The sequence below is a fragment of the Streptopelia decaocto genome (assembly GCF_964273445.1).
Source record: "Streptopelia decaocto genome assembly, chromosome: 3".
In the NCBI taxonomy this organism is placed as follows: Eukaryota; Metazoa; Chordata; class Aves; order Columbiformes; family Columbidae; genus Streptopelia; species Streptopelia decaocto.
In genome coordinates, this window is record NC_138656.1 from 6,202,101 (window position 1) to 6,223,921 (window position 21,821).

At 41.1% G+C, this 21,821-nt stretch overlaps 1 protein-coding gene across 2 annotated transcripts in view; it reads left to right on the forward strand.

Moving 5' to 3' along the window:
* SPTLC3 (serine palmitoyltransferase long chain base subunit 3) overlaps nt 1-21,821 on the forward strand; it is a 79,124-nt gene that overhangs the window by 52,305 nt on the left and 4,998 nt on the right. For both annotated transcript variants that reach the window (XM_082048637.1, XM_082048638.1), the window contains exons 7-9: nt 390-495; nt 7,690-7,909; nt 10,011-10,137. In XM_082048637.1, the coding sequence (XP_081904763.1) occupies nt 390-495; nt 7,690-7,909; nt 10,011-10,137 (453 nt within the window). The remainder of the gene's footprint in view (nt 1-389; nt 496-7,689; nt 7,910-10,010; nt 10,138-21,821) is intronic.

Sequence of the window (21,821 nt, forward strand, 5' to 3'; positions counted from 1 at the left end):
CCTGGCACAACTTGAGTCCATTTCCTCTCATCCAATCATATGCTACGCGGGAGAAGTCGCCAACACCGTCCACGCTACAACCTCCTTTCAGGTAGTTGCAGACAGCGATAAGGTCTCCCCTCAGCCTCCTTTTCTCCAGGCTGAACAGCCCCAGCTCCCTCAGCTGCTTCTCATCACACTTGTGCTCCAAACCCCCCTGCATTCAAGGAAATTAAATCAATCACTGGGTTTTGCCTACTAATAAAGGAAGTTTATCTTCTGGACATATTTTTTTAATGTTGTCTTTTTCTGTATGGGGAAAAAAATGGCACCTAGTAGAAAATCAGAAGTTCTTTAGAAAAACCTTGGTTAATGGTTTTCTTCCTCCTTTTTCTTATTTTTAAATATAGATATGCAGAGCCTCGAGAATTTGCTGAGGGACGCAATAATATATGGGCAGCCTCGAAGCCGCAGAGCATGGAGAAAAATTATCATCCTCGTGGAGGGCATTTACAGGTATGTTTGTGTTTTAGAAGCGTGAGCGCTCTGTCATTTCTGAGGACAGAATGATATACTGAGTGAAGTGAACATTGACTTTAGCTATCCAAGAGAAATCTTGATGGGAGTGGAGGTTAAGATAGCATTCTGTGATTTTATAAATATGTTAATTTCCATTACATCAGTCTGAGCCCAGGTGTAACTTGCTCCAGTTAGATCCTCTGCATTGTTCTGAATGTTGATTTAGCAAATCACACTGGATTGGGAGAGGTAGTGTGAGAGCAAGACAGCTGGTGTATGTTGTCACAGATGTGATAAAATTCATGGGGCTATGGTAGGTGAGTTGTTTTGCTGAGTAAGCTGAGTTTTCTTGAGTTGTTTGTTATGCATGGGCAGATCAAAAGACAACAATGCAGAACTAACCAAGTTCTGTGTGCCCAGTTCTTACCCAGATGTTGGAATCTTAAAAACTCAGGCTAAACCTAGGACAAGTGATATATGCACCTTTCTAGTAATTGGTGCTGGATCTAATGGACTTACACTTTAACAAGGAAAAGCAATTAAAAGACTGGCTTTCAAAGAATTATATAGTGGCATTTCATGTAATCCCAGTCCCTGGAGGAATTTGAAAGAGTGCCTTTGAGAATTCATCAGGTAATATCAACATCAATAATAGCACGTAATTATAGAGCATCCTAGTCAGATGAGTCTGGTTCACTGGTGTGCTGCATCATACACCCAACCAGAAAGACAAACCATCGCTAAAGCCGAGCAGCAGAGCAGAGACGCCAGCGAGGCTCACCATCCTGGGCTTCATCCTGGCAGCCGCTCAAGCCAGGGGAAGGTTCCTGAGGAGGCAGCTGTGAGGCTGGTGGATGGCATGGAGGGGGAGCTGGTGGTGGGCAAGGGGCTGGAGCAGGGAGAGGTGGACATCAGGAAGAGGAGGGAAGGTCTGAAGAAACAGGGATCTGGACAATAAGAGGGTTTGCAGGGATCTAGGCAAGGCTACTGTGGCAATGATGAGAGATGGGAGAGAGGAGAAAGATAGTTCGGGGAGTAGCAACACCTACACCACAGAGAAGGGAACCGGAACCATTTGTTCACAGGATGTGACAGGATTTATGAAAGCAACATTAAACTTTTTATGTACTATCATATCATGCGTTGCTGAAATACAGCCACTCTGGATGGGCAATCATTTATGCCATTTTATTGAGAAGTGCTAGCACAGTTGAGCTGATTAGCTTTTTTCATACAGAATCTTTTACAATCTCCTGTCATCACAACTTCATAGTTGTCAGGGCTTTCTTTTGACCTAACATTTTGCATCTGCAAAGAGAACAAATCAGTCCTTATCTAAACACCTGTCACTCAGAGCTGAAACAGGTCAGCAGCAGATCAGCTGATCCAAAGCAGGCTGAATATCTCCTTTCAAGCAGAATAAACAGAGCAAAACTGCAAATAAACATAGCTTGGCACTGCTAAAGGAAAGCTCAGATTTAAGGACTTTGATCATGTAGAAATTAAGTGGACCACCAACATTTTACTGACAAATATTCCCATCAGTCTTATGGCCTGCAGAAAATGCTCCAGCTGCTGAGCTTTGTTCACTTTCAAATCCTTTACACCCTGTACTGACCACTAGGGAGCAAGAAGGTAGACTGGTGACGCAGAAGCATAGATTGGTTTGAGCACTGTCAGATATTTGCCACTATAATAATTATATTTCCACCTATATATTAGATACAGAGTTTTCTTTTCCTCTAATTTTGCAGTCCAAAGGAAATTTCATTCTCAAAAGTCCGAAGAACTTGCTGTTGGAATGCAAAATAAAAGCATGTTAGAGAACCTCACTAAAAAGGTACCATAAACTTCTTTCAGCCTCATAAGGGCTGAATAGTGCTAAGACCTCTCATGCCCTGAGTGTCTGTGCTTGTGAAAGGCACAAAGTAAAAGAAGAACAGAGTTCAGCTCTGTACCAGTCTCTCATTGGAAACTAGCCCTAGTAGTAGCTAGGTTGGTTGGTTAGTTGTTTTCGTAGTCTATGAAGATCAGAAATTGAAGATTGTGGTTTTGTTGCAAAGCAAGTCTGCTCAGACTTGCGGGAGAATGCCACCGCACCCCACGGGGTTGTGTCCCCGCCGTCACTGCCAGCCCGAGTCACACGCAGCTCATCTGTCCTTACAGTGCTGCTGGGAACAGACTCACAGGCCATGTAGTCTAATCCAGCAAGCAGCTAATAACATTTCATGTGCAAAAGAAAAACTGGAGAAAGACGTAATAGAAATACTCATTTTTTTCCTTTCTTGGCCCATGATTTGTGAAAGACTAAAATTTTCCAACCTCATATTGGCTAATGTTAGTTTTCTTGAAGATTTGCCAGATACCAAATCTAGAAGGTTTAAGAGAAGGTAGAGTATTGTTAATTTATTCTTTTTACAATAGTTAATACTGTTGGTTTTTTTTGTTTTCATTGAAGGATTTAAGTTATGCTTCAGGGACAACTAACACAGAATTTAAATAACTTGATCAGAGCTATTCTCCAAGTTAAAATATCTTGGCTTGCAAGTTTGGCTTGGCAAATTTTTACAGAAATGTTTTTTCCAGAGACACAAAAGAAACACTAAGTTTTCCTTCTTTTAAAAAAATATATTGTTATATAGGACACCATAGTCTTAGAATGGTAAATTTGATGGTATGGAAAAAAATTGCCTTCTGTTTCAATTAGGAATATGTTAAAGTGTTTACACTGTGCATGAGCCCAGACTTAACAGCTGGCAAAATTTGAAAAGGATCATTGTTAGCCAACATGAGCATTTCTGGAAATCAGACTTGAGTTTGAAACCTTAAGCCACAGATTTTGCTTGGTTACAACTGAAGGCAGAATTGGCCCCTCAACTTGGGAAGCACTCAAGCTACACATCAAATAAATAGCAATAAGTATATGTTTGTTTGCTTTTTAATGTCTCTATTATCTTAAAAAGAAAAAAAAAACCAAACCATCAGAAGTAAGTGTAAGTACTAGTGGAAACTGGTTCTTAACTTGGACTAGCCTAGGAGCAAATATATTCCATTTGCGTTCCAAACTGAGAGAGACCATCTAGCCATCAATCTTCAGTACAAAAAGCATGAAAAAGTTTTGGCAGTGTCCAGGGCACATGTTACACTGACTTGCTAAATCATATTTCTGTTATTTAAATGCCAACTAATGTTTTCCTTGGCTTCTACCATTTCCAGCTCGGGATTAATCAGTTACTGTGTTCTTACATGGTTTGTGGTGAGCTTCTGCTCTCTTGCGCACATACTTACCTGGAGTCAGACAGGCCAAGGCCCAGGGCAGGAGCACCAGAAACTGATCAAAACAGATTTTTCTTTTTTTTTCATTTCTTTTTTTCCCTGTTTTGAATTTAACTTGGATATTTTTCCCTTCCAGCTCAGAAAATAATTCTCTGATTGGTTAGGTATTGTCTAGTGCCTTTTCACGTGCATTGTAAGTTCCTTGGGGTTCAATGCCCATACCATATGAAATTTATCAGGGTTATTTTTTATTTCCTGGGATTAAGTGACCAGACTTCCAGAAAAGAGTGGGGTAACATGTAATGTCTTTGGCCAGGGACCAGCATTAAAGGTTACCTTTTCTATCATTTCAGTCTGGGGTTGTACTAGAGGGCAGAGTTGGAAGGTTTCCTTGAAACTATAGCTCTAAACTATAAAACAGAGATTGTTATATGAATATGCAAGGTTTATGTAAGAAGACAATACCTAAAATAAACACTAAAATGGAATGCATACATCTTGGGAGTAACACATCAGGAAAGGAGGGATTTTCCCAATTATGAAGTAGCTTGAAAGGGGGACAGAACGTTTTCAGATGTTGAAAGGATAGTGGCAATATATGGCATGTTTGGAGATGTTTAGTGATGCAATTATGAAGATAATAGGTTGAACATCAGTAAATTAATTCTCCTGATGGGGTAAGAAAAAAGAAACTATGGTACCATATTAGGGTGTAGAAGACTCTTTTCCTGAGAAATTTCAAAATAAAGTGGACAAAAACTGTCAATATGCTGTCAAGAGCACTGTGTTCCAAGTGAAGTGACCAGCACACGTGCACACCTCCTGTTTCTCCAGGCACCTGGCTCCACAATTCACCAGCCATATCAGGAAGAATCTCAGTGGTTTTGTAGGAATTGACTCAAACTTCAAATTCCGTGATCCCAAAATTTTGTATTATCTCCTCACATCTGGAGGAGCATTCAAACTGAGTGTGTTTCGAAGCAAGCTTTTGTGCCTATCCGTCAAAACGGGTCAGTTGCAGTCGAGAAGCTTTACATCCCTGCCACCAAGCTAATAGTTTTTGCTACAAGACAGGATGTAATACCACACAATGAGAACATCATCTCTGGGTAGAGCCATATTATGTTCGTATGCATCCAGCTTTTTTGATGTGCCTTGTGTGCTTGAGCAGATCTGGAAGCAGATCAATATTTTTGTAAAAGCGACACAACCAGACTGAGACAGAATGATTACAGTTCACTCCTGTCTCTCTAGTTTAAACTCTGTCGACGTTAATATTTACTGAAGGATTCAGTAAACTTTCCATTTCGGCTACCCAAGGGGTTATGTGAAGTGAGATTTATCTTGGAAGAATTCTAAACAGAGTGGTGTTTGTATCACAAAGTATCTCCCAGAGTCAAAAGAGAGACCAAGAACAGAGTAGGTAGCAAAACATTCTCATCTCTGCCATCAGGAAAGCTGGGGCCTGTTTGAATGGCAGCACAGAAAATCTACCCGAAACCAGCAGTGCTTTATCTGCTCCATGGACACTTCAAGGCCATGTTAGGATCTCTGTCAACTATTGTAACATCTATGTCAGTCAGCATGTCTCAAGAGCAGAAAATCAACACTGATACTGAACATAAATGCCCTGTTTTGCTAAACAGCTTAGAGTTCAAAGAGAAATCTTCCTATTCCTACGAGTAAGAAAAGTTTTCAATAAATCCTCTAAATGGTTAAATCTTGCACCAGCCACATACCAGCTCTCTGTATTCTGGGATTCAGCAGAAACTTTGCTTCCATTCCACAAATACACAGCAAACCAAGCTCTGTATTTTTAATTTACCATTTTTACTCTTGTCTTTTTGAAGATAAATACTGTTTCTCCCCTCTGAATCTCCATGAGACACTAAGCTTAACGACGTCCATGTAAATGTGGGTAAACTGATTTTGTCCTTCACTGGCCAAGAATTGCTGGGAGGTGGAAGTTGGGATGCCTGTTCACTTGTAGCTCTCTGACCATACAGCCAACCTGCAGCCCACCAGAAGCAGCCGAAAGCTGCCATCCCCAGCACGTACGATGCTGCATGCCCAAGCACGCCCAGCGACTCGGTATCATTTTCAGTTGATTAATGCTTTGACTCTGGGCTATGTGAGGACTGCGGGCTCTGCCCTTCTATTTCTTAGGAAAACAGCTGTGGTGGTTCAAGTTGCTTTTCCCCCAGTTGCAAAGTGAGCAAGCCCAGCCCTCAGGAGCTTGTAGTACCACCCCATCCTTCTTTGCTGCGGGAGACCATGGTGCTGATACACAGCCCCACAGCTGCCTCTTCTATGGGTGGGCAAGACAGAAGGGCAAAATTTGCCAGCAGTCACCTGACAGCCAAAAACATGGCTCCTGGCACTCTGAACCTCCCAGTGTGAACAGCACAGGCAACCCTTGTCTGTAGCTGGTCACCCGTGCTGTTCTTTCAAACTAATCGAGTCTTGCCAATGTGCAGGTCTCCTTCAACACTGGAGACCAAGCTGTTTCCAGGCTTACTCAGGAGACCAGAGGATGAAAGAAGCACTAAAAGCATTCAGAAATTACCCAGGTGCTAAAAGCACATCCTGCCCCTTTTGTGGTACCAGCCATCCAGCTGCATAGTGCAGCGAGAGGGCCAATAAAACAATTGGTGGAAGCCACTGGTCCAGGATCTAAAAATTGCCCAGAAGTTGTGCTGATTGCACTGCTGTGTTGTACATGCTGTTTGTGAACAAACTAGATGTTTCTGCTTACCTGAAATTCTTGTAGTATTTGCGATTCAATACACCTTAGCCATGGAGCACTAGTTTTCCTGGCGCACAGCACACTCATTTTGTGTTTGATAGGAAGTATTTAGCATTTGAAGACCTGCTTACTAGAGCTAGTGTAAGACAACATGTTTAACTCCTTATGAAATGAACCCTGAGTGCATCAGAGCATATCTAACCATAGCTGTAGTCATCTCACAAACGCTTTCAAGATGTAATAATCTTCACAGCAATACTATTGATACTTCACTTCTGATTTGTCTCCCTCCCTGGGCTTTCATTTTGCTGTATAGCTCCTCTGTGCCTTCTAACTTACTGGTGTGATTACGAACAATACAAAAGAATTATCATTTCTTCTTATTTCTACAAATCTCGATACACCATTAGTGCAAGCTCAGAGTATTTCCTTTTCCTATGCAGCTGCAAGAAAGTAAAAATGAAAAGAATGGAAACTTTTTTCCTTTGAGCACTGGGTAGCAGGCTGCATTTCCTAAAAAGTGCATACTGGAATAAACTATTGGCAAGAGAGGATTTGAGTTCCCTTTTCCTAATTCCTGATTCCATCCACTTTGAAGACTGGGGCTGATTTGGGTTATGGCACCATCTGTTCCTTTCAGGTGGTCCATCTCCTGTGTAATAACAGTAATAGTGCAAATGACCCATGCTTTGCACTGGGGTTGTTTGCACTAGAGCTGCTAGCCCCAAATATTGCAGCAGTAGCTGGGGGTGAAGTAAGCAAGGACCAGACTGAATTACAGTGGTTCCTTAATTCATTATAACATTTGTTTTGCAGCGAATTGTAATTTACTGCTTGGGGTATCTCCCCCTTGCTGTCTACCTTTCCTTCTCTTTTCTGGCATATTGAAAATGTGCAAATGTTCATAGGCTTTTTGGCTGGTTTTGGTTGTTTGAATTCTAAAATTATTCGACTGTTTTATACTCACCTGCAAATGGGAAAGGCTTGCAGTTTTTCTTTGAATTGTTAATACAAATTGAAGTTCCAAAAGATCTTTCACAGAGCAAGGCAATTTGACTGGATGATCTTTCGAGGTCCCTTCCAGTCCCAAACATACTGTGATTTTCTGACAGTATCTTAGAAACAGAAAGTAGGGTTTGTTGTTCATCCATGATTCTCTCCATCCGCAGCATGGAAGGGTCCATTGTACGCCTGCCAGAGATAGTCTCCTTGAAGAAGAAATACAAAGCCTACCTCTACTTGGACGAAGCTCACAGCATCGGTGCGGTGGGCGCAACGGGCCGAGGAGTTGTGGAATACTTCGGTATGAGTCCTGACGATGTTGATGTATTAATGGGAACATTCACAAAGAGCTTTGGCGCAGCTGGAGGATACTTAGCTGGCAAAAAGGTAAAAGGAAAACATAAACATTTTAACCTCAAGGGAGGGGGGAATTACCTTCTTGTGATGTATTTGACTATCTTTTCACATAGACTACTTTGCAGGAGCACTATTCTAAAGTTAGTATTTTTTGTCTGGATCCCAGATGCTCATCAATCAATCGTATGTCCTTATTTCTGTTTCATGTTCATCTTACGTAATTTGCTTGGACTGGGTATTTCTGTGCCACCCTGATGATTGTTGTTTGTCTTGGAAATGTTTAGACACGTTGTGGTTGGCTAAATATACTTCACTGCATCAATTTGCATGCAGATTGCTTGTTACTTTTGTTTCACATTTGTAAACAGTGTGTGGAGCAATATTGAGAGATTAAAGCCACAGTTTCATCCACTGATAATAAAATTCCTAAACAGTTGTGGATTGTCATAGTCACATTTTTTAGGAATATGGAGAAAGAGGGTTACTGAGGGCCTTTTGCAATAGTGAAATCCGTGTCCTCAGTTGCTCTGCATACTTTTAACAAAACAACCTCTTGCCAACAACGGATGTCAACAAAAAGTGGAGCTGAGCTTGCTTTAACTGGGGGCATAGTGGAAGAGAAAGCATAATCAACACCATTGTGAAATGTTATTGGTGTTGTTGCTTGACAGAGATATCAAGTAGTTGCTGATTATTTACCCTTTTCTTACCCTGCTGAATGTATTTCTAAAGCAGTTTGCTGAATGGGTAGGAAACCTGTTAAGACATCCCATGAGGTTGTTAGGATAATGTTAATAAGGGTAGCACTTAAGAAGAATAAAAGGGCTATAAGAAAGTAAAAAGTGTATATTTCTTACTGTCTTTTTTGGTTTTGCCCCTGGAGTTTTAAAAACAGGCTATCACAATACATCAAGAATTAATTTCCTTTGTTTCCTTTGCTTCCTGAATTTGTATATGAAGGTTTAACTCTTACCAAAGACAATGTTGCAAACGTGGCTAGAAATCACAGGAAGCCTAGATCTGTGTAAAGCAGTCTAAAGTGATTAATCATCTAATCCTTGTAAGTTTTCTTAAATGAAAGGGGGTTGCTCTTTACAGGCCTGTGTGTATCACTAAGCTTTGCCCCAGGCTTCTGCACCTTGGTGGCAGCTGCTCACCCAAAGCACTCTGCGCACGTTTATTTCTGCAGCAAAATCTCACTGTGGCACTGGTAACTGCATCACCTAGAGCACAGAAGCCTTCTCAGCTATTTGATCAACCCTTTAGGGTTACAGTTGCAATATAGCAATGCATAACCTGTATAAGCTTAGGTCAGTCTTTATTACTGCATAGACTCATACAGATTTTTGGCAATAGTTTGGGTTACTTTCTTTCTTTGTTTTGGTTTGGTTTTTCTGGTGATTTTTTTTTAATCAAAGGCAGTTTTCAAGCAGGCCTTACCACTTTCTCACTAACGTGGGTTCAGCTTTTAGTGTGGTGACTGTTACTCTGATATTTTGCACTAGGAGATATAAGCTGTCATAACAAGGATGGTCTTAATTGATTAAGTTCTGAATTCTTACAGTGTCCTGGATTCAGGAAAGTTACTTATGCTTTAGACATGCTTACAGTACATCAGTGCTTTCTATACAAGGAGATGCTAAAGTAGCTATACTGACTCTGACATGACAGTCCCTGCCACAGTGGTGGAAACGTTCAATTGAAAGACATTTATATGTGAATAGCCAAAGACAGATTCCAGTAAGGTAGATTTTCTCAGGTTAGTTCTTGTGGCAGAGGAGCTACACTGTTGTCATGTAGACTTTGCTTTGTTCCCAGAGCTGAGCAGTACTTACGTGCAGCTGTTCATTGGTCTTTAAATTATTTTGGCTCCTTTATAATAAGTTTTAGCACAGAAGTAAACTTTATTCTATTCCAGACTTTTGTTATAGCTGTAGTTTCCCCACTTATATGGGGCACCTGCCTGATGTTTCTTTAGGCCGTGCTTTAACAGTAGCAAACAAGAAAGCAAACCAATAACTAGTGAAACATCCTCATCCTTCTGCATGTTCTCACTCCTGCAGTAGTTAAGAGGGAGATCTGCTGTTTGGCCAGCTCAAAGCTCATTCATGCTTTGTTTTGCTTGTGCAAGGACCTTGTGGACTTTTTACGAACTCATTCTCACAGTGCTGTGTACGCCACATCTATGTGTCCAGCCGTAGCAGAGCAAATAATCAGGGCAATGAAATGTCTCATGGGACTAGACGGAACCACACAAGGTAAGCCACCTTCTTTAACTTCACTTATTCAGTTACTGCCAGAGCATTTACTGTGTACAGGTGCAAAAAAAATGGCATTCAGCAGTAAAATAGCTTAGTAATGCAATGCAAAGGAAATCATTCTAACTGTAAAATTAATATCCAACTCATCATACTTCTAAGTACTCTCAACTCTGTTTCTTTTTCCACATTCATCCACATGCAGCAGGGATGGAAATATTCTGGAATTCTGGCTCTGTAGTTGCCAGCCCACTCTGCTTTGCAGCAACAAAGAGAAGTACATGAATTGTCCTTTGAGTCTGACTTTGTAGGAGGGGCTCATAAGGACATGCCTTCATTTATGGGCTCAATGCTGTCAGTTTAGCTTCTTTGTAGGTGCAAACCTTCAAAATGACAAGCAAATCAAGCATGGTGCAGAATTTCAAACCCGGTATTGTATGTTAAATAATAGAAAGACTATGTGATTATAATAATTCTTACTTCAATCAGGCATTAATTATGGTGTCCTGAAGCTAATTTGGAAGTATATTTTGTATATTTTGTATATTTTGTCCCAGAAGAACTGATTACTTGGTGTCTTTATGAAAAACTAAGATTATTTGAATTCCTCACCTGAAGTTGCAGACACAGCTACTGTCCAGTCCTCTGTGTAATGTGCTTTCTATGCAGCAGGCAACAAAACAACTGTGTGATATTGATGTGTACTCAGTGTTCTAGGACTTAATCCCAACTCAGGGAAAAGCTAGTGGTTTTTGAATTTGTGTAGTTTTTGTCAGGAATGTGCGAGAATCATGTTATTGTGTAATATGCGGTTGAAGATAGAGATTCTGCTCTGAATTGCAGTCTCTTTTATACTGGTACAGCAGCGCTGTGCTATTTTATCTTACCTTGCATAGGACTAACAGAGTAATTAGTTCTCTCTGGTAGTAATTAGTCCTCTCTGGTAGATATGACTAGTGTAAGGGGAATGGAAAGGAAAAAGAATATATGAGAGCAGGTTAGGATACTGCTCTGCACTATGCGGTTGCAGTGCCCTAGAGGGCAGTTTCAAACTGTGATAGACACGAGGCTGTTAAGATGTTTATTGCAGCCCTTCTATGAGGCCAGAATTTGCAAGACCCCAGTGTACAAAAGGAGGGATAGAGAATCCAGCCCCAGTGCCAAATTCTGCTGAGTGCAATAACAAAGTACAGCAAAACTCCAGTGCGATGTGTAGCCGATGAGGAAATGATGCTTTTGTCATTTTGGCAGAGAAGTCGGAGTGTAACAACTCTTTCCAGCTTGAAATTTGAAAGGTCAAGGTTGTGGATGCTGATCCCTACATCCTGTTTAATCTATGAGACCAGATCTGACAGGTTTCTCCTACCTTGAGGACTGTGCATGCAGCCTGTCCTGCGGAGCAGCTCCCTGCGCTAATAATCGGCAATGCCATCAGAGGGCGGCCTTACACCGAGCCTTCCCAAATTTACATCTCTCTGAGATGCCGGGTGTAAAACATTCAACACACAGAGCATTTCCAAACCTTCAAAGCCTCTTAAAAATGATCTTCAGCTAGCGTGATTCCGCATGCAGTTCAGTGCAGGCTAGTAGCAGAACTTGGTTCAATACAGAATTTTTTTTAAGATGTGCGTGTCTGTCTTAGGGCTAAGACTTTGCAGCATTTTCTCTTTCAGAAGCAGTGTTCTTTAATGACACAGTGTCTGTATTTCTCCACAAAATAAGTGCTTATTAAGGCTTCTGCAAATCCTTTGTGAAATAAATGAGTGTTCTGTCAGGTTTTTAAAAATTTGTCTTGTAATACAAAATGCAAATGAATAGAAAAACAGATTAATAAATCATATATCACAGCTTAGGGTATTGCACAAAGGCTAGCAAACTGGCTATGATGTGTAAAAATGTTTCTTGTCCTTCTGAGCCAGACTCATTATTTTAGTCTATTGGTTTTTCTTTCATGTGGGCCTCCCTTCATTAGGCTGTCTTGTGACTACAAAAAAAAAAACGCAACCCAAAACACAGGAAAAAATGTGATGCTGGACCACACTACAATGCTGCTTTGGCATCAGAGAGAGGAAGGTGGTGGCTTAGAAAGGAGGGAGGAACAGAAGGAAGAAAGCACTGTCTCTTCTTAGATATTATTGTTTCCAAGGACAACAGCGGCCTTGGCTGAGTTCTTTGGGTCTGCTGTCATAGGAAATGGTGAATCCTGCATGTGAGCCGTCCTTGTGAGAGCATAGCCGCGTCGCAGGGACACCTGGCAGAGAAGTTTCAAGTGAACCAGAGTTGCCACAGGGTATATGGACCCTTTGTTCTCTGGAAGTCTGCTAAATCAATAAAAGGAGTTTATTTTGCAGTTTATTTCAAATGGCATTCTCTTCCCATAGGGTGGTTTGGGGAATCCTTTATAAGGAGATCTCCACTGATGGCTTGTCCTCCAGAGGACATTTCTGTAGGGGAGGGAGCCTTGCGAAAAACACTGGAATGTTTTGGAAAATAATTAAATCAGTGTTTGCTAAAAAGTTCCATGTTAACTAGTGGGTGCTTCTTGAAAAGAGTATGAAATACTGGGATGATGAATGTGTTAACCCAGCTTTTTCTTACATCTGAACTTCATAACTCACTCCTCACTAGATTAATTGAAAACTAAGGTAAGGAAGACTGATTTGGTCATTTAAATTGCTGCTCTGAAAACTCTTTGTTCTATATTTTTTAGCACTTCATACAGTCATCTTCTATACTTTCCCAGATATTGTGCTTTTATATTCCCTGCAATTTCTTGCTAGTTATTTTATAGTAATTTGTTAAGCAGCTGATCCAGAAAAGAGTAGCATAGGTGGAATTATATAGCGGATAATATCCGAGGCCAGAAATGCAGTGAATACTGCTTGTGTTTATCTTGGTATGTATCCAAATGGTCAATCTCCCATATTTTCTTCGTGTATTTTCAATTAGTAAGAATATGGTTGTTTGGAAAAGGAATCAAGGTGTGCATTTCCAAGACAGGATCAGTACATGGGATGGCTGACTGCAGGATATGAATAAATGTGTATGAACACAGTGGGTACAGTTTAATTAGAAGGAAGCTACAGGTTAACAGTTTAAAAATAATACTATGAAACCTAAACTATTTAGCTGGAAATCATCCACAACAGGTGTCTGTCTCAGGTTTCAATATTTTCATATCAACAAAAAAGATTCAGTCGTTCCTCAGAAGAAAGCTAGATATACATATGGGGTTTTCATAATCTAGCGGGGAAAAGTAATCTTTTTTTCCCTGAAGAGCTTCAGTTTCTCCAGACTTTGGGATGTGATAGCCAAGCTTATAGTTTTTGCCATATCCATGAACTACCATCTAAGTCTCATGTTGTTACAAGTCTCTACAAAAATCTTTACTTGAAATGAACAGCGATGTATCTCAAGATCCACTGAATGAAGGAACATCTTCCAGCTTAGTGTGGGGGGCCTGAACAGAGCATCCCCCACCCAGAGCCTGGGCACCTGTGTCCATCCTGCCCCATTAGGCACTTTGGGAACTGAGCCAGAAAGATTAGAGAGAAAAGACACTCTGATGAGCAAAGGAGACACAACAGGGATATCAGGTAACACGTTGGGTGATAAGGATAGAGGCTAGGACCAAAACGAGATGCTGAGAAGATGGGCTGGAGAGGCCGTGAACAAAAAGGGCTACAAAAAATACTACAGCAAACACAAGACCCTCCAAACAAGTTCTTGTACCTCAGGTGTTCCTTGTTCTTCTCTGGCCAGCTTGTAAGTGCACTTACATGATGTGTGCTCACCTTCCTTTGCAGCAGGAGACTCCTGTTTGGATGTGGATGTTCTCATTTTAGAAGTCTTGCACTGACATAAGTACAAAGACATACAGTAGACATGGTATCTCCCACAGAAACCATCTAGAAATGTATGGGTGTGTCCCATATCAGTGTTTGTGAGACATTACTGTCTGATAACATGACTGGCAGGATATTCCAGAGCCCACAGCCAGCTATTACAGTTTCCTTCTTTTGCCATGTTTTCTGCTGTCACTTGAGGAAATGAAGCACAAGAAATACTGATTTAGGAGAAGATAGTCGTTCCCTCAAAATTGATAATGTACCTGCCTGGGATAGAGGGGTAGGTTGGGGTCACTATGACCAAGTCCTTCGTTTCTTGAGTGACTTGTATCAAAAGAGTCAGAGCACGAGAACAAAAATTGAAAGCGTATTTCTATTTTCATGTAAAATCATATTTTTAGTAGAGTACAAGTCCTGGTATTTTCAGTGCCATGTTTTAAAGGGCTCTTTGAAGATTTACAGCTTGTAGAACAAGACACATTTATTCTTGGTACCACAATGTCATTGATACTATCATAGTTCCTATAATAGAGCTGTTCAAAAGCGTATGAACTTCTGGCAGCTGTATTTCCTTTAATAATGACATAAGGCAGCAAGTTCCACAGTTCAGTTAATACAGTCTAAAAAAAAAAAAAATCATTTTATCCATCTTAAGCCTTTGTGGCCTTTTCATCTCAAATGTGTCTCTCCTCATTTATTAGGAGATACAGGAAGCAGAAGTTCCCATGGCATTTACTCTTTATAATTGATACTATAGATATTCTTTGTATGTTCTCCTCGTGGCTTCTCATTACACCACTGGAGATACCTCAGGAAACTCAGCAGCTGCCTTAGTGGTTTTATCCCCATGATGAGACTGTAGTTGACTCAGAGTGTTTGGACCCTCTGCAGATTTTTCAAGTACACTTACTTGCATGCAACACAGCCCCTCCAGCTGTGACCTCAGACCTTTTTTTTCCCCTTTCTGCCTGAGAATACCAAAAGCACATTTTTACACTTAAATTTGATAGGTACAAAACAGAACCACTAAGCAGACAGAGTTAAGACTGCTAGAAAATCTGAAGCAATTTTCTTGATGACTAATAATAAATTATAGAGGTGTAAAAAGCAAATTGCGGCATTTGCAAAGGCATCATTTTTCTGTTTAATGCATGACAAACTACAGTTCACCAACAGCAATAGGCATTTTTCATATGTTTTTATGGGACATGGAAAAATCTAAAACCCTATCCTCATGAATCTGCTGTCCTTGTTATGTTAAAAGATAACTTTGAGTTCTTGTATTTGAGCTCATTTGGATTTGCGAGAAGCTGCAGAACTCTGCTTTCTGTTTTGGCTTAGCATTAAAAAGATCTGGTTTTTTAAAAAGGTTCCTTTTTAAAACATTTCCATCTGCCTTAGATTTTTTGTATAACTGGAGGACTAGCTTCTTAAAATGCTCAGTTTCCAATATTTTCCTCTGCTATCTGTGCTCAGCAATCTTTTGAAGACATTTTGCTTTGCATGTTGGGTTCCTTTGTAAATTCAAAAACCTTAGAGTTTTGCACCTCTAAGACCTGGCATAAACCAGCACTGGTGTCATCCTTTTTGCCTTTCACCCTCTGCCTGTCCCCTTCTTTGTGCCCCTTTTCCTCGTGCCAGCATTAGGGTTCATGCAGCCACGCGATGAACTGAATCAGAGAACTGATCTAGTTGAAAAAGAACCGACCCTCCCACAAATGGTTTAGCCTACAGCCAAACTGGTTCCCGGAGCCAATCTACCATATGGCTCCATGAATCCCAGCGCCAGGACTTGAGCAGCTGGAGCTGAATGGAACAATCCCTTTTGCAGCAAAATAAATCTGTGCCAGACTGAACTGATCATGAAACTATGGCTGTAAGTTTTAGTGCTGTGAGCTGCTCAGTGCCGGACCCCTTGAACCTGCTCAAAACAGCTTACAGAATCAGTCACACTAAAGCATGCCTTTTTCCTGTTCCCTCTCAAATTTTCATTTTGCTTCATTTTGAGGTGATTGCTTCTCTCGGGTCCTCATCAAGCAGAATGCTTGAACTCTGGCTTAATTTTAAGTAAGTTAATATTCCCAATAAGTATGTGCTTACATTTAAAGTGCTCAAGTAAATTATTCCCCGTGTGCACAGAATTGACTACATGACTAGGGCTCCCAGCTGCTATGATTCTGAAGATCCTAATGATGATAATGTGCTGTCACAATTATTATTTGTCTGAGCTGAACATCACAGATGTTTTCCCTGCAGTGGATGACGAAACAGAGCTAAATTCTGCCATCTTTACTCAAAATGAGTGAGACACTGTTCCAGTGGAGTCACCTGCCATGGGGTTCACCTCCAAAAGGGAGCCAAATGTATCTGTGGAGGGTCAGTTGATCTGAACAAGCAGGGGCTTTGGAGTAAGAGTGTTTGCAGTGATTTACAAGAGCTCGGGGGATTGACCAAATTCTCCCTCCTATTAAGTCACTTTTTCCATATTCATAGTTACACCAGTGCTGTAGTCCTCTAGCAGACCCTACCCGTAGATTGGTGTCCCATGGATTCACACATAATTATTAACTGCATGCAGAGGAGGGATGCGATCAGGCTTGGATGTGACTCGTAGCCTGTCCCCCAGCAGAGAAAACTCCGCTTTCCCCAGGGACAGCAACATGCAGCTCTGTGACAGTCACCTTTTAAGGGTGTCTTTGCTGCTGGGGTAGACCATGAGGATCCCTCCTCCGTTCCAGATGCCGCTGCTCAAGGAATCCAGCGCTGTTACCAGCCCGAGGAGCACAAAGGAGAGAAGTGCCTTTTCTAACGGCGTTTAGATCACTGGCATTTCAGGAACACCTAATGTGATACAGATGGAGCGTGTTGCGCACTGGCTGGCTTTCAGCTGGGGGACTGACGGGCTTTGTGATTAATCACCTGTGCTGGGAGGAAAAAAGGCTCAGCCAAGGCCGGCTGCTCTGTCCCTGCTTTTGTGGGGGACGCTGAACGCTTACGTTACGTATCTGAATACAGATAAGGTGCTGGGTAAGCGTAGTTGACTTATTTGAGAAATAAGGTGAAATTTTGTACAACTTCTCCCCTTTCTGCTTCAGCTGAAATTGCCACTTTTTCTTCCCTTAATCTGCTCTGGAAAGTGTTTTGCAGCAGTTCACAGTTAAAATTGAACTGACTAAATAAGTCCTTAAGGACTTATTTAGCAGCTGAATTAAGTTGAAATTACTAGGCTTCTAGCTGGCATTAGATTGTAGAAGAAAACGTCTTCACTTCTCCCCAGTTCATAACAAAGTTGGGTTTTTTAATGAATATTTTTTATCTGAGAACATATTTCCTTTAGGCACCCCAGTTTTATAGCGTTCTATTTGTGATTTGATGCACATGGAGGTACATGTGTGTTACTCTTATAATGGAACCAGAGGAAAAAAAGAAAATCTATCCATCTGCAACAGTTTAGTGGGGAAGAGCTATTGTTTTCCAATTTTTTTTTTTCAGCCTATGAAAGTTTGCTTTTTACTATCTAGTTTTTAGAAGAGGAGGGCAGGGAGTGGAGTTCTCCATCCAAGGAATACAGATTGAAGAAACGCACTGACACCGGCATGGAAAAGTTTGATTGTGTAACTAATTATCTTGAAAGGCCCTATGAAACAACAGCTGGAGAAGATTAAAGCAGGTGGATTTGTGTCTTGAAGAGTCCAGCGCATACCAAAAAAAGTACGGCGTGGGATTATCTTTCCTGGAGCGGATTCAGGAAAAATAGCTCTCCTTCAGTTAAAATACACCTGAGATCTTGATATGAAAGGCTACAGGTTGCTTATTCCTGTTTTCACTATACTGAGTCAGAATTTCCAAGGGTAGAAGCCTACAGGAAGAGTTCAAAGGGGGAATGTTAGTGCAGGAGTTGAAGGCAGCCGGCTTCTCTGCTCATTAAAATCCTGCAGGAGTGAAAAGCAGACATCTCTAGGAGAGGAAAACAAGCTTATGTTTCAGAGAGCTGATGGCTTTACTACCTATTTCACTGCCAGGATAAGGTCCTCAGCTGACATAAATAGCAAAGCTCTATTGAAGTGTGTGGAGCTGGGTAACATCTACCTGAGATCAGGTCCTCAGAGGTGTCGTCAGGTGCCTTCCCGCTTCCAAACCCCAGAGCAGCTCCTCACCAAAGCAGGTCTGGCCTGTGACAAAGCATCTACCAAGGCTGTTACTCCAAGTAGCTCTCTATTAAAAAGCTTGCTGCTTCAAAGAAATTACACACAAGCCACTGTCTTATAGTTTCTTTCGCTCTTGCTTTCTCTTTATATTTTTCCTTAACCTAACCATATTAATTTTGCACTATAAAGCCTTCTAAAAGCCTGCGGAAAATTATAAGCTGAAACTGGCAATACACAATAATGCATGTAAAATAAAAATATAATCAGCATTTTTCCCAGAATTGCCAACAGCTTAGAGATTTGCAGGAAACCAAATATTTTAAAAGTGGTGCAACAAATGTAAACTCTAAATTTGCCAGCAGTAGGTGGATTGCAGATGCAGTAAATCTGTTTTTGTTGTGCTATCCAGGTCATTAATCCTGTATTTCAATAAAATCCCAGTAAACTGGCTGTGTATCACTTTATGTTTCAAGCAGTGTGAAGATAACTTGTGAAATTCAAGTATCCTTTATCACTCACTTTTCTCTCTTTCTGTCCCTTCTTAATTCAGCTGGTAAAAAGATGTAGAGCTCTTAATAAGATCATGCTCAACCTTAGTTGAAAACTCTGGGGCTTTAGTGGGTTTAGTTTTAATTAGCTAAGGGTCAGTTTTCCCTGTCCAGGCTGTTTTCTCCAAACATATGCTGTGTTGTGGTTCACATGGTTTATGGAATATAATTATCTGGATATCCTGCATGCTGTGCTATAAGCTATTTGCGTATACTGTAAATCCTCAAGGATTTTGCAAATGAAGAATTTTTGGATAAATACATTAACTGTCTAAGGACCTGATCCTCTAATTAGTGCTGTACAGTCAAATTCTTACATTCAAATAGATGCAGCTATATCATTTTAGCTCAAGGGTCCATCTCTTCAGATTTTTCACTCAATAAATAATAGAGGATATAAGATCCCAGCCTCAAGAGTCAAAGAAAATAGTTTTTAAATGCAGTGTCTTGGATGAACGTAAAGCACTGGAATTAGACTAAGATCTGATTCTAAACTGAATTCGTCAGTCTTACACTGATTTAATCTGCAGTGTGGGGGGAAAACTGGGCCAATGAGACCAAAATAAACAATTTGCTCAGATTTGCCTTCTTATCTGACATCGGAGGGTCCCATAAAGAAACTAAAAAGAACATTGAAATACAGTTACAAACTTTAAGATTTTTATTGCTCTTAACAGGACAGCATATAAGATGGCTCTGTATCTGATGTCTGTATGTGGTCTTTGACCACAAAATTTAACATGAGAAACAAAAGTGTTGACACTTGGTAAAGAAATAAGGTTCCTCCCAGCCACCCACCCACAAATACAGTGTGTGTAGCAATCGTCTCCTAATGTGCCTTTTTTTCCCTCCAGATATATGTCAGTGCTCTGATCTTTTATTTGGCTCTTCAATGCATCCCTGCAAATGAAATTACTATCCTAGGATGTTGCTAAAACATTCGAGTGGCTCTTTTGCATCAGCGCTGGCTGGAAATGAGTTTCATAGGGAGTCTCGAAAGGGGATCCATCCCATCACAAACTGGCTGACAATATAGATTTAGCGAGGGAAGACTGGAGGAGACGTTTGATTTGTGAAGGAGTTACCCTAAACTTCTCTTTCAGCCCTAAATTGCTGGTTTTCCCCTCTTGCTTTGGAATCTAAATTCCTGGTACTCATAATAAGAAAGAGACAAACTGATCAATGCGCATATGGTTCGATAAATACCGACCAGCCTGGAGTCTTGCGTGGCTGAGGCTTTGTTTCCAGCTCTGTGGTAAACAGCTGAATAGAAAGGACAAGGCAGCAAGTCTTAAGCTGCACTCGCCAAGAACATCTGCATTTAGGAAAACTTTCCTTAATTGAAAATCTAGTAGTTTCAAATGCTGCAGACTGAAAGTTTGGAAACTAGCTCAGGGGCTGCTAAGCTAGCAAGAAGCAGCAGTGGTTTTGAACCCCTAGTTCAGGTTACTCTCCCACCCTCCTCCTTGTAATTTGGGCATTCAGGAGGCGCTAATAACATCTTTACAAATTCTAACAAGGGAAAACTCTCTCTCTTTAGACTTCAGACACATTATTCTGCGGTTCTTCTCTAACTCCCTTTCCTTGCCATCTCCCCTGCCCCCATTTCTCCTCCTCCTCTTCCAATATTTCCTCCTGGCTCTTTGAGATCTACTACACCAAAAATATTTTTGGAAATACCACAGACTATTGTTTTTATTAGTGACTGGAAAGCTTTGTACTAGGATGCTTTTGTGTTTCATTTGTTTTCCTTGCTCTGGCACAGCTGTTTTTGTTTTAGCAGCATTAGAGAGATGGTTAAACTATTTGTGGCCTTTTCTAACCCAGCAGATCTCTTCCACTGAACACTTTAAACTGAATGACTGAAGCAGTAACTAACAGGTTGTCTGTGTGGGCAGTTTTGTGCATAAAGTTACAAATACACTGGTTTTATGAGAACTTTTAATTTGTTCAGCAAAACACTGATCACTGTAAAGCAAGTCCCAGTTTCCCTATAAATTTCCCAGCCAGGACACTGACAGAACCTTGACTTGGGAAGATACAGACCAGATGAAGCAGTAGATCTTGTTCAAACTGACGCGTGCTCAGAAATGATGAATGGAAAAGAGGTTTATGTAGGTGGTGTGGTCCCCACCTTAGCCAAGAGGGAATAGGAAGAAAAGCCATGGCAGGTGGCGGGGTGGAATGTGATCTGAGGACAAATCTGCCGAAGGTGATATGTAGCAGCTATGAGCGTCTACCTGGCCACTGTGGTTACAAGGAGGAAGATGGGGAATTGAGAAACAGGCATCCAGTCAGAGAAGGTGACAGCAGAAAGCAGTTATCGAAGAATGAAGTGAACAGAAAGTAAAGCAAAATGGAGAAGTAAATGGAGAGTGGAAACATAATACATCTGTGCAGAGGCACCTTAAAAGCAAAGGGAAAAGGAGGAAATCAGTTGTACTGGGGGCTTCAACGTTCGTGTCTGGTGACATAATGTGATGTTGAAAGTATGGGCTGATGAACATGAGGAAAATGAAAGATAAAAGTGAAGCTGGGGTGTGTCCTGCTAAATCCCACTCTTACCATGTGTTCCCACCACCTCTGCTGGGCAGGCACGAGCAGCTGCACAGCGCTGAGATTTACAGAATCGCTCTGTTTGATGTTGGTTTGGCAGTTTTCCTTCTGGTAAGGTCAGGCAGACGGTGGACCTGGCTTGATTCATGATGTGGCTGTATGAGCCTGGGACTGGTACTGGGGAGGTGGTGAGAAAGAGCAGATGTGGGTATGGGGTAGGTGGCACCATTGCTGTCAGCACCTTACAGCACTGGAAGAGCAACGCATATATCAGCCCACTGATGAAATATAACACAGGTAGAGCAGGGAAAGGACATACCGTATCTCCTACCTACCCAAATGATGAGTGTGGCTCTTCCCTCGTGTATGCCGTGGGTAAGCAAGCAACTGCGCTTGTCAAAAAAATCACCTCCTTAGTGACGCTTCAAAAGAAAAGGCTGAGCTGACTTTTCAAGCGCATTTTTTCCTCTGCCTTTTTTTTTTTTTCTTTTTGTCGTTTTCCTTCATTAAAAATAATTGTTTTGAACTCTTCTGTCAGTTTTGGTGGGGGACACATCGGTGAATTCATGACTGAATGAGGCCAC